General features: G+C 28.4%; 1 protein-coding gene across 5 annotated transcripts in view; it reads left to right on the forward strand.

Annotated features, from left to right (window-relative positions):
• The first annotated feature begins 14,501 nt into the window (after nt 1–14,501).
• bru3 (CUGBP Elav-like family member bruno 3) overlaps nt 14,502–19,913 on the forward strand; it is a 251,690-nt gene continuing 246,278 nt past the window's right edge. For all 5 annotated transcript variants that reach the window (XM_076396743.1, XM_076396742.1, XM_076396741.1 and 2 more), the window contains exon 1: nt 14,502–14,891. In XM_076396743.1, coding sequence (XP_076252858.1) covers nt 14,838–14,891 — 54 coding nt within the window. In that variant the 5' untranslated portion in view covers nt 14,502–14,837. The remainder of the gene's footprint in view (nt 14,892–19,913) is intronic.

Raw genomic sequence — 19,913 nt, forward strand, 5'->3', positions numbered from 1 at the left:
CTATAAAAGTTTTAATGTTATAGCAATTCCTTCTTAGCTGACTCTTAATATTGATACTGATATATAAGTTATATCATTAAATATATTAAGAGCCGTGACATCTGGCTAAGAGACATAAGCCCAAATCTGACTACCACAACAAATTTGAAACATTGTTTTATGTTATCATCAAGAGTTCAAAATACCAATCAGGCTAATTATCAGGTCGGGTAAGATTCGATGTCTTCTGAGACTGCCTCTCGTATCTCACTAGATGGTAGGCTTTACATTGAGAGCTTTGGTTTGGAGCCTATAGAAATAGCTCCTATTCTAAAAAAATTGACTGGTAAAAACATATTCTAAAGTGAGAAAGAAAATAACAAATATAAGAAAGAAATTAAAAAACATAACCGGCGCTCCTACAACTTGGAATATTCACCAATTTTTTAAAAAGTTTTCTATTTTTTCAGAACACTTTCTATAGTCTTGATCCATTTCAAAGCTAATCACTGCGTCTTCTATCGAAGAGGCTGACTTCGCCAACAAAGAATAGAACTAACAAGGTATAAGTGTAGGTTTGTTTTGAAATACTTCAAGCTTACATATATTACTGTAATGGATCGTAGATCTGTACAGAAAGAAACTTTAGCAAAATAAGCATTTAAGCAAATCGAATATTAGCCTTAATTGTAATATTTCCCCGCTTGCAGATGTGCTGTTTTAGAGAAACCAAAGTTCCTTGGAGCGCTATAAATGACTTTATTTTCTCCCATATTACTGATTTCAAATACTTAAGACTCCTACATATACTTTAAATGTACTAACTGGAACTAATTTTCAAGCTATACGCTAGAGGTGGCAACATCAACAAACTGATCTTGAATTATTACATAATATTACATTACATAAGAATTACATTATTCAATTATTAATCAAATATTAAGCATATTATATGAAAAGAAATAAACAAGAATTAAAGTTGTATTGGAATTAAAATCAGTAACCCCTTTAAAAATACAGTACATTGGCCTATGTAAGAGATCTGAACATAGACGCTGGAAAATCGGGTTTACCACTGTCGGTTGCCAGAACTTTCGGTTTGGTACGTTCGATTCATTAATGGCGTTTGGCGGAGACACGAAAGTTTTTAGTTTGGCGGCAATCAGAGAGAAACGATTTATATTACAAAGTTTGCCGTCTAATAGAAACCTTTAACCGTTATTGAACGGTTATTGAATGTTTAATAGTGAGGCTAACTCAATTTCGAATCAAAGTTGGTACGGTGTTCGTAACAGCGAAAGCCGCTCGTCTGCTAGAAACGTGTAAAGCGTAATTGTCTGGGGCTGTATAGCTTATGTACTCAGGCTGATAGTCGAATCCTATGCCAAATATTTAGGCTTTATTATTTTTGTTTAAATTTAGTCTGAAATCTGTCCAAATCCCATCACATTAACACACTTTATTTAAAATGGATAATTTTCAAAGTATTAGCCGTTTGATCTATACATTTCCTAAATAACAATTTCTTTTTTAACTTAAACTCATTTCCACCTTGTACTTATTATTGAAAAACTTATATTTTAGCATCTTATGTATACTCCATTTTTTGTGTAAAGTTTTAAACATTCCAGCAAAATAGCATGGGCTAGTCCAGCAGTCAGAACGATTCTGAAGCAATGTCTAGTTTATTAAGGACCGCTAAACCGAAACCGAATAAAACTATTAGCGCAAATATCTGCCAACGTCTATTGAACAAATTTAACATTTTGTTGTAAAAAACACCAATATCCACCAATAAGCACTCAATCCTTAAGATAATTTTTGTAATAGAAATTAATATGTTTAATATAAATTTCATAACATAGGGAATGAAATTGAACTTTGCTGGTGAACAACTTATACAAAAAACTGACAAAATAAATAGTCGATCTATGTATGTATTATTATTATTTTCTATACTAATCATTTGTTTATTCTTCTTGGAGTGTTATCCATCGCCATCAGCTCAAAATGTGACAATATATAAATAAGTTTCTGTGACTATCACAAAAGCACTGTTTCTTCAGTTAACTCCAATATCGTTCTGATGTTGATGTATGAAGAGTTGGAGTAATCAAAGCACTAAATTGTTTCTTTTGTAATGAGATTCTTGCAGTATCGAAAATAGATTCAATAAAAATTCTGCTAAAAATATATTCTATATCGCATGTAAAATTGAGATTATTGTAGGCGTTTAATGGTCACCAGCAAAATTTAGAAAATCTACTGCGGTTTTATGGTCAATACGGACTATAAATAACATTCGTTGACTTTTACTGTGGAATAATTTGAAGATATATCATTTTATATACACGCACATATTAACATTGTAAAATTATAACAGTATATTGTCGATAAAATGTAAACTAAGTCGGTAGAGGTTTTTATTTAACATAATTACTATAGCAGATTTAAATTTAAATACTATTTATGTTTGCTCTGGTTAGAACGCTCACAGAATATGGGATATATTTCTTCTTAACATATGTCTATAGTTTACTGGAGTTATGCTAAATTTTTATATTTTCAATTTAGCTTGATGGAGTTTGAGTTTTTTTATTACCAACTAAAACGTTCGAGTCTCATTTATTTATCAATGTTATTAAACTTAAATACTTTAAAACACTTTATAAAATCTTTCTCGTGTAACATTAAGTTTCTTTCAGGAACTTTGTTTAATGTTTCCAATTAAGTCAATGATTAACTGAAACAGTGATAGCGTAGAGACACATAAATATTGTTTGTATCGAGGCTTCACATTTCCACCTGTAGATATCTCTGATCAAAATACATGCGAGCAATCAAGGGCTATTAAAGAATAAGAAAAATATTACTAAATAATATACTAGAGACGAGCCATTAAAAATATATTAATTTTCAAACTAAAAGTGGTATTATTAAGATTTTTTGTTTAGACATATTTTAACATATTAACCTCTGAATCTGAATGAATTGGAACTTTGCTTAGTGTCATTTAGTTTACTTGACTTCAGTGCTTTGCTGTGCTTGACTGAAGTACTGTTCAAAATATGTTAAACTCCTGGTTATCATAACACGCACGTCAGGCAATAAAAAGTAGATAAAACTACATTTTTTAACGAAATAATTACCATTACTCTTTATATAGATATAAAAATTATTACAATTATTATGGACTCAAATAGTCAACAAACAAAACCAATGAAGTCTAACATCAAATGTTATATTATATTACATTATATTAGAATGGTCTTACCGATTTTTAAAGTATACTGGTTGGTTCGCACTTTGCAGGATTTAACAATAATATCTTCTATCTTAGATTAAAATACAGAACTTGTTTGCTGTTTTTACCGATGTATTATTACATTAGATACACTCACACCATCGACATTCATACATTAGAATATCAAATTTTAAGACAAAATTATTAAAATTATGTTATATATACATAATTTTAACTAATAGACTTGTATACATATATATCATGACGTGCGACCAGCAAAACTAATTTACAGATTTTAAGCTTTTTCGTGGGCAATTGAAAGTTCACTATTTTAATCATTAATGCTTCTTTTAAATCTATTTTTATTACAGAAATAATGTACTTCAGGTAAAGTAAACACGTGGAATTATCATAAAGTAGTTTTTCTACCCTACTTTACTATTACTTTCTAGTCATTTATTAAATTTATCGCAAGTGTTGCTCTATGCTGGAGATTTAGTACTATACACTAGGAATTATTTAGTTAAACAATTCCAATCATTTCTTCAGTGCATCCAACATTATTTATTCTCTGTATATATAATGTTATTTTATAAATAAACTGTAATTTTATTTAAATTAACATACTTAATTCAATTATATTTATGGAACATAAATACATACATACATATATTGTAAGGTAAAGTAAACATGTGGAATTGTCATAAAGTAATTTTTCTACCCTACTTTACTATTACTTTCTAGTCATTTATTAAATTTATCGCAAGTGTTGCTCTATGCTGGAGAGTTAGCACTCTACACTAGGAATTATTTAGTTAAACAGTTCCAATCATTTCTTCAGTGCATCCAACATTATTTATTCTCTGTATATATAATGTTATTTTATATATATATCTACATATATATATATATATATCTACATATATATATATATATATATATATATATATATATATATCTACATATATATATATATATATATATATATATATATATATATATATATCTACATATATATATATATATATATATATATATATATATATATATATATATTTATATATATATATATATATATATATATATATATATATATATATATATATATATTGTTTATTTTTGTTTCATTTTAATCAAGTGATATCTGGTTATATGCGTCACGGAAAAAAAGAAAGAACGCAAAAATTTCAAACAAGAAACGTACAGATGTCCCGAAATTACTATCGAAAATATAGAATGGGCGCATCTGCTGTTCCTCTTTAAGTCGTATCATTTGATTTGAAAGCGTCGTTTCCAGCGTGATACTGGTGCTGACTATAAAAGAAAATTATACCTTTTGACTTGGGTTTAAAGTCGGAAACCATTCTCTGCCACTAGAATTTTCCCTAACCGTTTCGCTCCGGCTTTATTTTACTTCGTACACCAACTTCTGGATAGGTCCGGAGTTCAAGTCACATCTCACATTCGCTACGTCGGTGGATTGTTGAGGCGGTTATTGTTTCTGTTTGTTTTTGTTTATTTTCCCATGCATACTTTGTTTTCTAATATGCGTTTTGGTGGAAATTGTCCGGCTTTTGTCGTGGAAATACGTGTTTTGTACTTTAAGTACTTTAAATTAGTATATGTTGCTACAAATATATTTTATTCGTAACGATAATAAATTACAATGATTGCACTGAAAATAGTTCAGAGTTGTTGAATGTTCATAGGCATGAAATTTGCGGAGAGATGGAAACAAATTGTAGAAAATTAATTTTATTAACATATACTGTACCAATTTTTATCAACATCAGGCCTTTCTAAAGTAAAGAAATAATAAAATTACATGCAAACTCCTAATGTGGTAACATGCAAGAGAATGATATTATCCTATTCTCCTTTTTAGCAACCGAGATTTATTTGGAATGAACTTATTGCTAAAATTAACTTGGATATGTCTAGAGTTCAAGCCACTTCTCAAAATCGCAAGGTCGGTGGATTGTTGAGGTGATTATTGTTTTTGTTTGAAATTTTAACAATCTTTAAATTATTGATTTTAATAAAGTAAGATAATAAACGCAATTATACACAGGTAATATAATAAAATTAATAAACCTTTTTTATTATCAACTATTATGCTTTTTTAAATAAAATAATAATTTTATTTATCGTTAATCAAGAATATTGTAACTTATTGTTCATTGAAATTTCAACCAAAGAAAATAACAAAAATTATAACAAAAACTAAAATTATAACAGTATATACTACAGTACTACGGTACTCTGACACGTTTATTTACTATTAAAAAAATTAACAGTTTTTCTAAGTATTTCCCCTCATAGGTTACGCATTTTGTCCATCTCGCCGGAAGTTTTTTGATGCCGGTATCGAAGAATTCCTTGGGTAACTCAGACAGCCATTTGCGCAAGAACTCCTCTACCTCATTTTCGGTGTTGGATCTTTGACCTCCAAGGGCTTCTTTCAATGGTCCAAATATGTGGTTGTCGCAGGGCGATAAATCCTTACTCTAGAGGGGTGTTCCAATTCCTCCCATCCTAATTCCGATATGCTATCGAACGTGAGATGTGCGTTATGAGGGAGCGCGTATCCCTAGCAATCCTTGATGGTTGATATTTCTGGGGCAGTGTCCGGAGTCAAGTTTTTGCTTCAGCTGTATTTTTTCCCTTCAAAAGCAATATTTTATCAACACGCGATATTCCTTTTTATCTATTTTTTCACAATAACAGAAATTGTTTCACTCAAAATTCTATAATTCACAAACTAATAAACCGACAGCTGTCAAATTTATACACGCATCTTTTGAGGGTTAGGGCTAACTAAAAAACATATGAATTTAATTCTAGGAGCGCCATCTATGTGTCAGAATGGGGACTTTTTATTTGAGCTGTTATTTATAATTACAACCATCATAAATATAAATACTCTCGCAGCAGCAGATCTCGCACAGCAGTATATGAGACCTTATCTTCGTCAAAAATATATATTATATTTTAGCGTTTTTAAAACCAACTGAAACATGCTTTGGCATATATATTCAGTCAGCAACACGAATTATACATATATCGAAATGAATTCCCATTGAGCATCGATTAAATTCCACTAGCAAATATTCCGAAACGTTGACCAATTAACAAAATAGTCTCATTCGCGCCTACAATAACATCAGGAGAATACTAATTTAATGACCGATTAGTTAAAAATGTTTTTGTTTTAATTATATTTAAAACGCAAACGTTCGAGCCGGCAAATTTAAAATCCCTTTGCATTAATGCAATTTACATCCGCAGCAGTTGAACATGGCGAAATACATTTCTGACTGTCCCAGCAATCTAATTAGGACTAAAGTGGCCTTGTACTTGTATGTTAAACAATGGAAAGGTAAATTAATAACGTAGTGTTCTGTGGGATAGTCTCTGCTTTTGTTATTATTAAATTTTCTTTTAGAGTAGTGAAAAGAAAAGGTTTATGAAGGGGATACTCCTTTACTATGAAAGAACGCATTTGTCTTTTGCAGTTATTATAGAGTCAACAGGCTATTTCTAGTTTTACTCTGTTTAGAAATTGCGTGTATTTTTGTGTGCTTAATTTAATATTTTACATCACATAAATATTATTTATAATCAACGTTATTTCTTTTATAAACTTTTAATAACAAGCCTACCTCGTCTTACGAAATTAAATATAAATGATATTAATTTCTTGATCTATTTTATATCATCTGTATAAGGTCATGTTATATCATATTCCATCCTAATCCTATGGATCTTGCAGCTATGATCAAAAGATAGTGAGACTTTTGAATTTGAATACGTCAACAGTTTATTTTACATTCTTTCAAGTTTATTTCATCCCAAATCTTCTTGCTTATATAGTATTTATGTCAGAACTAGATCGGATGTATACGACAACTGCGGCCATATATGATTGATATGAGTTGACTTTCTGGTGACAAAGTTGTGAAAAATTGAAACTATCTCAGAAGACACATTTTCATTACGAAAGAATAAATAAGTTATCAGTCCATAATTCCAATTTATTATTATCATGAAGCTGATGATGCATGATGCTTAAATAATGTCCTTTGTTGGTACTTTATTCTAACAGATATATTTCATAAAGAAGAACAGGAAATTTTCCCGTAATATATAATACGGGAAAATTTTGCGGAAAAAATAGTAATACATAACATAACTAGTGAGACCTTCAAAGGCATCTTTCAATGGTCCAAACATGTGATAGTCGCGGGGTGATAAATCTGGACTGTAGGGCGGTGTTCCAGTAAATGCGCGGAACGTGGGCGTGCGTTATCCTGGAGAAGAATCGCACTTCGTTCTAGAATACTCCTTCGTTTCGAGGGCTAAGCGGGTTTCACCTATGTTTTCAGAAGGTTAGAGTAGTATGCAGCGTTAACGGTACGTTAAGTGCGCAGAAAATCGACGTAGAGCACGCCCCGCCGGTCGCAGAACACCGTGCACAGAATCTTACCCGCGGACCTGGTTGTCTTCGATTTAACTGACGCCCCTTCGTCCTTCTTCCGCCACTCTTTACACGACATCTTGCTTTTGGGAGTGCAATAGTGTACCCATGTCTCGTCTGTAGTGAACATTCGCGTTAAAAAACCATCCCTCTCCGCCTCGTATTGTGCCAGCAAGCGGCCTAAATAACTTTCAACCGCCTAAATTTTTGCTCGAATTTCAGCAGTATAGGAACCCATCGCGCCATTCTTTTGCGATATTAGAGGTGTTCCTGGATGATAGACTCTACACTAACAATACTGATGTCGAGTTCGACCAAATGTCTCAAACATTCATCCTACAGTCCTCGAAACTGAATTGTTCTACGCGGCGAATGTTGTCTGGCGTGATACGGCAACCCTACTGTGGCGACCGCCACGAAGGCACTCACTAACGAACTGATTTCGCAAATGCAGAAAATTTTCCGTCTTTAACCGCCTTCCCACACTAAAAAACAAATGACAATACGTTGCGCTACGGCGGTCGACACTTAAATCAAGTTCACTTAAATAAGGAAAGTTAAATCTTCTTTTTTATTGATCTAGTTGTCATTTTTTAATAATACATAGCCTGCACTTTGTTATACAATAAATTTAATATTTATGAGTTATAAATGAAAATACTTAGTCTTGGCAGTAGCAATGTTTGTGTGTTAATTAAACCTTTTTTTGTTATTAAATACTTTTCTGTACTACATTTCAGTATACAAATCAAATTGTTTAAAACATCAATTTATTCCAAAATACCTAATCGTTATTATCTAATGCTACTTTCGCTCACTTATATTCTCCATCTCTAGGTCCATTAGTCCATGTAGTAATTTCTTTGTTGTAACTCTTTGGTTGCCTCTTCGCTATTTCTTTATTGTATAGTTTAGCCGACGAAATTCAAACTTGCATCGAGACATATCATACATATTAAAATATTATAGTAAATAAACCAAAATTGTTAAAAGTTATGCTCTAAAATATAATAAATAAATATAAATAACACATTTTGATTTGTATTTAGGGAAATTACAATGATAGTCAATCTTTTGCAAAGTTCAATCATTATTTTTTTATTTGATGATGTAGGAAGAATAGAGACTTGCTTACTTATGAATATTTGTTATTGATTGAATAGGAGTATTCATCTTAATCATGGCTACAGGTAGTTTAAATAAAGACGGACGATTTATTTCCACTATGAATACACCCCATAACAAAATAAATAGAAATGGTACAAGTAATGTTTCAAATTTAGATTTAAAGTTTACTTTTTAATTACAAATTATTTATTTTTTGCCAAATCATCGATTATTTCCATCAATTACTTTGTTGGTAACTTATATATAGGACCTAAGTTTATTAAAAAAATCAAAATCGATAATACCAATATTATGAAATAAATACTCCAAGCTAACATAATTTAATTTTTTTTATCTTTGTTATTGAGATCTGGTTGAGAGTACAACACGACTAATAGGAATTCTTCATAAAAAAACGACGTCATTAGTGAAACCGTTGATTTAGAAGCACAAAGCTACGGGACTAATTCTACATAATGAACCTGCCTAACTACAAACGCATTCTCCGCCTTCCATTCCACCCCTACCCTATTCCATTAACCATCATCCGGAAAATAAGGGACGGCCGATTAACATACAAGTATTGAAATGATCAAGCTCGATACAGTCCGTGTCCTTTTAGAAAAAAATTATATTTTTAAATATTAATATAAATACTGCTTAGTTAGAACTCGGTTGTTAGCCTACTAATATAATTTAGTTTATTTTCACTGTATTTATATTATTTATTCTCTCAAGTTTTCTGCCTTCACAAAATGGCTGTTATTATTTACATAACTATGTATATACTTACAATTTAGTTAAAGATCACTGAACCATAGCTATCAATATGAATAATATTATTATATTACCGACCTGGGTTCGAATTCTACTCAGGGTACGGATCTATTTAATATATATTCCTGATTTTATTTTTTTACTTTGTTTTGACAAGAGGGTAAAATTTTGGGAAAAAAATCTACAACAGCTCTAACCAAGCTATGTGAGACCGGATACTATTTTGGCTAAGAGTTTCAATCGCTAGTCTGTAATTTTAATGACATCACTTAGAAGTCTATATAATACAGTGAGTCCTTAGTTGGTAAAAAGAGAACGCCAAATTGTAATTGTTATTTGTAACGACTTAACGACAATAGAAATTACATTTCAATGATGCATGTTCATCATCATCAATATAATATAAAGAATATTATTCACTTCGTCGAACTGGTTTTATTTAAAGTTATGTTATTAGAATGTTATATTCAGACAACCTTTTAAATCTAGTTTATTAAAACAAACTAAATTGTTTTATATTTCTATATGTCTTTCTATCTTTTTATAATCAATAAGTTCGTTTATTTAACATTGACATAATAATGTTTGAGGATTACTAGTTTAGAACTAAAGTTCACAAAATCACGGTATTTAAATTTGCAATACGGAAGATAAAGAGAAAAAATACTTCTAAATAGTTATATTATTATCTATATAACATCGAAATATAAGTCACAATCTTCTTTATATCCAGACTATTTGACATAACAGTTTCCATCCATATTGCTTCGTGCTTTAGTTGGAGGTAACTTAAAATAGTTTCTTTATAAAACATAACATTTATGGGAAAGTTAAAATATGTGTTAGTTGTGTAAAATTAATTTACCATTATAAGTTATTTGTAACAAAAAAGAAATAATAAATAAAAATTAACGATATCGACTACAATTATAATTTTAAACAATTGTTTTAAGAAATATATTGGAAAATCAAAACAAATATTGTGTGTATGAAACCAATTTTTATATTAAATTAATTGTTTTTTTATCTTTCTGTATATTTCGTCAGGTTTCTATTCTTCATTTAGTTTGCTGTACCAGAAGTTAAAAAACTACTTAATAATTCCAATTTTTTTATCATCGAAGCATTATTTGTGGCAACCGTAATCATCCCTATATCCAGATTATATTTAATATACCAATTTTTTTCTATTTTGCATAGTCTTTATTAATTATTTTTTATCTAATTCTATATTGAATCGCATTTCTGTTCTTAATTCATTCACCAATGTTTTTATATTAAACATTGCTAAGACACGTTAACTAAAAGTCTCAATATTGAACACCATAATAATTTTGAAAATTTAAATTAAGATATATATTGGGAAAGATAGTATTACTTGTTTAAAATATTAATTTTCTACAATAACTTAATTGTTTTTTATTAAATAGCATCAAGTTTATGTTCTTTGTTTAGTCTACTGGATGCCTTTTATACTAAACACTGTATCTAATTTTCATAAAAAAAAAACACCGAAATTAATTTTGAAAGATGTATTAAAAAATAAATAAAAATGGTAAAATAATTGTTAAAAACTAATTCTCTATCATTTCAAAATTATTTGTGTTTTATCTAGTTCCGTATTCCAACAAGTCTCTGTTATTGGCTCAGTTAACTAGTATTCTTTTACACACATATTCACAATAAAATATAATGAAGAAAACTCAGAAAAGTGAAGATTCTTAAAAAAAACATATGGGGCAATCCAAGTAAATATTACTTGTTTAAAACTAATATTCTATAATATCATAAATTATTTGTTTTTTTATCTATTACTGTATTTCGTCAAGTTTCGCTTCTTAATTTAGGTAACTGAAATGTTTTATATTGAACATTGTTGGTAGAACGTTATATGGAGTCCATTTTCTCAAAAAAAAACATTGAATTAAAATTAAAAATACCATAATGATATTCAAATTTCACAATATTTAACACAATAATAATGTTTAAAACTGATTCTAAAAGTTATATTGGAAAATCAATCTTAATATTACTTGTCTAAAACTAATATTTTATAGTGAATTAATTATACTTTAACTATTTCTATATTTCAACAGGTTTCTAATTTTAATTTACTTTACTAGATTACCTTATATTAAATACCGCTCTCAGATATTAATTAGGAATCAATTTTTAAGAAAAAGAACACTGAACCTTAAAAACTTCATAATAATTCTGAAGATAAGTAGACGTAATATCCCTAAATTGTTTTTCATCATCAGGCATTATTCGTGCCAGCCGTAATCATCTACATGCCCGAGCACCGGCATTTTGCATCGTGATGAAGTCGGAGGCATCTATCGCAATGATTCCGATCGATTTCGGGTTCTCTACCTTTTCGTTTCTCCTCGACGAAATTGAAAGCAGTCGGTAATTTCGCCGAGTCGAAAAAATCAGCATCTCCAGAAACGGTCATCGGTCAGTAATGAATCATTGAAGACAAACCGTCCAACGCAAGAAAACCCATCTACTAATTCTAGATAATGAACCTGCCTAACTACGAGCGCATCTCTCCCATCCTCCACTATTTCGTCCCCTTTTAAAAAGGCGAAAAATATTTTCTTTCTATTTCTATATTCTGTCAGGTGTATCTTTTTAATTTACCTTACTTGATGCTTTTTATACTGAACACTAGAGTCAATTTTCATAAAAAGAAAACACCAAACTTCACAAACATCGTATCTAAATAGTTTTTGATCATCTCTGAATTTGTATCTATCGAAATTGTTTCTTTTTAATAGATATATGGGAATGTTCGAGTAAAAACTAGTTTTTTTCATTTATTTACCATAATAAGTTATTTTTAATAAAAAAGCAGCATTGAATAAAAATTATATCGAATTCCATAATTATTTTGAAATATATATTATAAATAATATTTGTTGAGAATGAATTTGCAGTGACATATTAATTATTTTTTAACTAAATCTATATTCCACTATAATAATAATTGATAATGACACCATAATAATATTGAAAATTCATTTTGAAATTCATTTCGTTCCCTTACAAAAAGGCGATAAATATTTTCTTTCTATTTCTATATTCTGTCAGGTGTCTCTTTTTAATGTACTTTACTTGATGCTTTTTATACTGAACACTAGAGTCAATTTTCATAAAAAGAAAACACCAATCTTCACAAACTTCATATCTAAATAGTTTTTGATCATCTCTGAATTTGTATCTATCGAAATTGTTTCTTTTTAATACATATATGGGAAAGTTCGAGTAAAAGCTACTTTTTTATTTATTTACCATAATAAGTTATTTTTAATAAAAAAGCAGCATTGAATAAAAATTATATCGAATTTCATAATAATTTTGAAAAATATATTATAAATAATATTTGTTGAGAATGATATATTCCACTATAATAATTGACATTGGCACCATAATAATATTGAAAATTCATTTTGAATGATATATTTCAAAAATCATAGTAAAGATTATATGTTTAAAACTAATTTTCTATAATAAATTACTTTTTTTTTTTAATTTATTTCTGTATTCCATCAGATTTTTGTTCTTAATTTAGCTCACTAATGCTTTTGATATTGAATATTGCCGGCAGACCTTAAATTAGAGTCAGTTTTCATAAAAATATATTAAAGTAATTTTCCCAATATTGGTCTCCATAATAAATCTGGAAATTCATTTTAAAAGTTATATTGGAAAATCCCAGTAAATATAACTTGTTTAAATCTAATTTTCTATAGTAATATAAATTAATTATTTCCATCTATTTTAGCATTTCATCAGTATATCAAGTTTAATTTCTTAATTTACTTAACTAGTATTTTTATATTAAACATTTGTTGAGTTATATCTCATAAAACAAAAACAGCAAATTAACCTAAAAAATTCCACAATGATTTTCAAAATTTTTATGAATCAAAATTCACAATATTGAACATCATAGTATTGTTGAGAATTGATTTTATAGGATATATTGGAAAATCAGTGTCAATATAACTTGCTTAAAACTAATCTATATAATGAATTAATTGTTTTCTAACTTTTTCTTTTCATCAGATTTCTATTTTTAATATAGTTCACTAGATTACCTTATATTGAATACTGTTCTCAGATATTAATTAGGAATAATTTTTAAGAAAAGGAACACTCAACCTTTAAAGCTTCATAATAATTCTGAAGATAAGTAGAGGTAATATTTCTAAATTGTTTTTCATCATGGAGGCATTATTCGTGCCAGCCGTAATCATCCACATCCCCAAGCACCGACGTTTTGCGTCGTGATGAAATCGGAGGCACCTATAGCAATAGTTTCGATCGATTTCGTTTTCTCTTCCTTTTCATTTCCCCTCGACGAAGTTGAAAGCAATCGGTAATTTCGCCGAGAGTCGAAAAAAATCAGCATCTCCAGAAACGGGCACCGGTCATTAATGAATCATTGAAGACAAACCGTCCAACGCAAGAAAACCCGTCTACTCGGCTAATTCTAGATAATGAACCTGCCTAACTACGAGCGCACCTCTCCCCCCGCGTCACTCACGTTCGAAACGGCGGCGTTCTCCACTCTTCCCTCCTCCCAGCCGCCCCAGAGCCCCGCGCGCGTCCTGACGGTCCCGCCATCCAGAACGTGCGAGACGAACGAACTACCTCCATACAAAGAATTTTTTCCTGCGTGCGACATCCGGCGAGCGCCCAAAACTCGATCTCTTTGACGACGACGGCGACGAGGACGAGGACGAGGACGACGTCGAGAAGGACGATGCCGGATCGATGTGACAGCGTGGCGGCGTAATCGCCATGAGGAGTGCGTGAGACAGACGCGCGCCATTGGGCCTGCGTTCGGCTGCGTACGACGCTCGGCACCCTCAAAGGGAGCCCGACGTTTTGCGTACACCCTCGGCTCGCACTCTCGATCCGCGCTCGCAGCCACCCTCATCGTGCACGGTTCCGAGGACGCACTCGCTCCGCTGCTCTGGTCGACGCTCCATAGTCGAGTTTGTGTGCGTTTGTGTATGTGTGTACAGGCCAACGCACACGGCTACAGAGAGACCGACTGACACGTACGTACCGAGAGCAAGTAGTTGTGAATGTTCAGTTTTTGGGAACCGCGCGTAAAAGTTGATAGACGGGACGGGACAGGACCGGTAAGGCACGCGGCGTTCTTTTTTGTTGATAAATAGAGCAGAAGATCGCGCGGCTTGTTTTTGTTGAGTTCTGTTCCGCAGGATTGGACGTATCCATATGGTGCAAGTTTTGGAAATGGTTCGGTCGAATCCGTTCGACTATACTGTTCAAGTAAGTTGTTTGTCTTTTTCACGAGATGTCCCCGCGAATGACCGACGCCGAGACGCATGTTTACCAACATAGCGTGGCCAAATAGCGAGTAAATATTTTTTTATCAAATGTGTTAACAAAAATATCAAGAATTTACGAGGATACAAAACCAAAACTTCTAAATTGTGTGTTTCATCTCTTTTTGTTATTATATTTTTCATGAAATAACATGGTGAAATATTATAAAAATTAATTATATTATTAATTAATTATATAAATTAACAGATAGAAATAGATTAGATTTTTTAATCAAAATTAACAAGAATACAAAACCAAAAAGTCATAGTTATAACATTTTTTTTCTATATCAGCAATAGCAATACAGCAGGAATCAAAATTATAAAAATATATATATTATATTACAACATATTACATTTAATACAAAACTATTAAAAAAATGTATATGTACTCACAAACAATTTTCTTACAATATAATAAAACCAACAGTTGTGTTAAAATTTATATCCTAATATATATTATATTATAATATAATACAATGTTTTAAATTTGTAGATATTAACCAATGCATAAAAATTGTGTGTTTTATTTTTTTTATTATATTTTCATGAAACAACATGGTGAAATATTATACAAATAGACTAGAACAGACAGAAGCAGATTAGATTTTTTAATCAAAATTAACAATCTTATAAGAATACAAAACCAAAAAGTCATAGTTCTCACATTTTAAACATATATTTTCTCTATATTAGAAATTGCAATAAAACAGGAATCAAAATTATATTCAAATGTCTCTTATATTACAATATAAAAAACCAATGTATATATATTCACAAACAATTTTCTTACAATAAAATAAAACCAACAATTCTGTTAAAATCTATATCCTAATATATATTATATTATAATATACTACAATGTTGTAAAATTTGTACATATTTACCAATGTATCTATATTGTATGTTTCGTCTTATTTTCAATCATACTATTTCATGATATAACGTAGTGAAATATTAACCAAATAGATTAGAATTAGAATGTATTTAAATATACATATTTGTTTTCTATTAAAAAAAATCCACTATTTTATTAAAGTATATATTATTTATTGTAATATAATGTTTGAAAATAACAAAAACTAATTATATATTGTGATATCGTGTTTAAAAATTATTTTATGTTACTGTTTTTTTTTAAACTATATTTTGATATTGTGACATATTATTTAAATATATTAATTGTATTTAAATATAAATTTTTGTTTTCTATCTCTATAAAATAAAATTCACAATGGTATTAAATCATATATTTCAAATATATACTGCAATATAATGTTTGAAAATAATATATAGAAAATCCCAAACATATTTTGTCATGTTTTTTAAATAATATTTTCAATGAAATGATATGGCGAAATATTATCCAAATAAATTAAATGTATTTTAATATATATTTTTGTTATATATACCAACAAAATAAAATCCACAACTGTGCTAAAATACATCTTCTATACATATAGTGTCTGAAAATGATAAAAATACATTATATTTTGAAATATATTAATTTTTTTTTCAATATATATTTTTGTTTTCAATCCCTATGATATAAAATCAAGAATTGTATTAAAACATATATATTACAACATAATATGAAATTCTAAAAACATTTTTTATGTTTTTTAAATGATATTTTCCATAATTAAATATTATCCAAATGCATTTAAATATACATTTTTGTTTTCTATACCAATAAAAGTATATCTTTTAAATATATACTATTTGAAATTGATAAAAATACATTATTATAACATAATATGAATTTCTAAAAATATTTTATTAAATTATATTTTCTATGATTTAACATTGTGAAATATCATCGAAAGAACAAAAAAATATTTGTTCAAACACATGAAATGTAATTTAATGTAAATTTTAACAAACCAAAAGTTCGAATATATTCTTTAAAATAAAACTTTACAACATATTCATTCAGAAAATATTTCAAATATATATTTTTCTTTCTGTGAAATCAATAGAAATAAAACAAAAATCAAAATTATATAATATGTTATTACATATTTTCTTTATAAAAGCATTAAATAAGTTAAAAAACAACAAATTCACAAAACATTTCAGATATATATTTGTCGTTTTTCTACAACTAGATTTTAATAACAATTGTGATAAAATCTATATCCTAATACGTATTACACTATAATAAAACATAATATATATATATATATATATATATATATATATATATATATATATGTATGTATGTATATGTATATATATAGTATATATATAAAATAATATAATATAATATATATTATATTTTTTAATTATATATATATATATATATATATATATATATATATATATATATATATATATATATATATATATATTTGAATAATATTTTGCATGATCTAACATGATAATACATTATCCAACTAACTATAAAATAGCAGATATATAAGCAAAAAATATAATACATATTGTATACAATATATATTATATATATTATTATGACATATTACAACAAATTAATTCTTAAAATATTTCAAATATACTTGTTCGCTTCTTGCTTATAAAACATTTTTTAATATATTTTTGTGCCTCTATTTAATCAGTTTAATTAGTTTGTTTCAATATAATCTACGTCTACAATGATATAATATAATCAAACATTAAGGAAGAATTAGCAGGATGTGATTCAATTTGCCAGATATTGCAGGGAACTTATCAGAATTATTATAACATGAAAATTATATTTTGCATTGTCTACATTTTTAATTTTGTAATTATAAAGCTATACTGAGATTACTAAGTAGATCAATAATATAATTACAATAGAATACGATACAATAAACAGCAGCGAGTAATTTACAAAATAAATAATACTATTAAAATAAAATGAAGAAGAAAATTCTCCTGTAAGATATAGTTATTATTAAAAAATTTCTTTCTGAAATGTTGTGGGTCAAAGAGAAGAATAGTTTAAGTCTTAGTTCTTCTAAGGAAATAAAATGGATAAAAGTGTTATCAGCGTTATTTCCAATAAATTTTTGTATTTGTTATATTTTAGTACTAAGTTCCAGACAAATGAAATTATCCACTAATATGGGTGACGGTAAAGATATTAGGAGATACATCAGCTTTAATAGTTGTATTATATTCTGCTGTAAGATATAGTTATTATTAAAAAATTTCTTTCTGAAATATTGTGGGTCAAAGAGAAGAATAGTTTAATTTAAGTCTTAGTCCTTCTAAGGAAATAAAATGGATAAAAGTGTTGTCAGTGTTATTTTCAATCAATTTTTTTATTTGTTATATTTTAGTACTAAGTTCCAGACAAATGAAATTATCCACTAATCTGGGTGACGGTAAAGATATTAGGAGATACATCAGCTTTAATAGTTGTATTATATTTGCTTCTTACCTTCACCGATCGAAACCAAACCAAACATAATATGAATTGCATTTTAAGGAAAGAGTTATGATAACAATCCATAAAGAACAACACCACAATATGATTATGCTAAGATAAAAATACAATATATATATATATATATATATATATATATATATATATATATATATATATATATATATATATATATATATATATATATATATAGGTTAACTGGTAATTACAGTGGATCTTCTTACACGTTTAATTTCAATCCATTCGATTCAATACGATGATTGACGCGCTATCCCACATAAACGGCGTAAAGCCTAAAAATAACCTTCAGGAACGCAGAATGGTTTATAACGAATCAAACACATACGAAAGTTATAGTACGGTTGACGAAAGAGGTGATCCCGAACCAGAATCAGCTGTAACAAATTGAAGAAAACCAGATCCGTTTCCGATAAGTTGTTTGGTTTGGTTTGGATACGGCGAAAATAAGAAAAATAGTATCCGAAATGGGTCCTTCTTTTTAGAAGTTTATTAACTTTATCCTTTCGTAAGTGCATTTCTTTTAATTAATTGATATTATTCATATATATTTTTCTTGTTATAATAAAATATAGACCATCGTTGTTTTTTTAATATATATATTGGTATTTGTTTTTAATATATCTCAGTCATTTTAATGATGTTTACCGTCAGATAACATAACCCACATATTTTATAAGGAACTGAAAACATTAATTTTTATCACATAATAATACATACATTAACAAATTTACGTAATATATCAAATCAATTATTCTATATTAATGTAAAACAATATCAACTAACATAGTACTATTAATATGTAGAACGAATAATAAATAAAATGGGAACAAGTTGATAAAACGAACATTCAAAGAAGACGAATGAATATAGAATCCAACGCATTATTTCAGCAACGTTGTTAACTGAGATAATATCAAAAATGTTCCCATTTACCTGAAAATAGCCGGTAGTTGAGGGTTATATTTCGCATACCAGGTTATCCAATAAGTACAACAATTAAATCCAATAAAGTAAGTAACGTAACCCACATCTATGTATATAACTAATTCCTATATAAACTATTTCAGCATCAGGTGTAGCGATTCATGATTATTTATCAATAATTTAATCCAATTAGTAATTTAACAAATAAAATAATAATGTACTTTTTAAAAATTATATCAAAAAGTTTTGCGTATGTGTTTATCTGCAGTAATATTAAAATTTGGTAAGATATATTCATAAATGCTGTTATAATTAATTTTTAAATAAATTTATGTGAATGTTTCTGTAAATTATAGATATTAATGCTCTGATTACTGTGTCCTAACAGAGATAACATTTATAATAATATCGTATATATTATTTTGTATTGACTGTTAATATTAAAAAAAAGTAACATAACAATTATGCCTTACACAATCCATTTAATATAAATTATATTTCATACTTACGGCGTTTATTTCAGATAACACAAGACTGTATTCTTACTGCTTTCGACCTTATGTTTGTGATTGTAATTCGTGTAATTAACTCCAGGTAATATCTAACAAGAAATATCTATCTCAGTCATGG

The sequence above is a fragment of the Rhynchophorus ferrugineus genome, unplaced genomic scaffold (assembly GCF_030347505.1).
Source record: "Rhynchophorus ferrugineus isolate W39M unplaced genomic scaffold, kcgeb_rfMv2 rfM2, whole genome shotgun sequence".
In the NCBI taxonomy this organism is placed as follows: Eukaryota; Metazoa; Arthropoda; class Insecta; order Coleoptera; family Curculionidae; genus Rhynchophorus; species Rhynchophorus ferrugineus.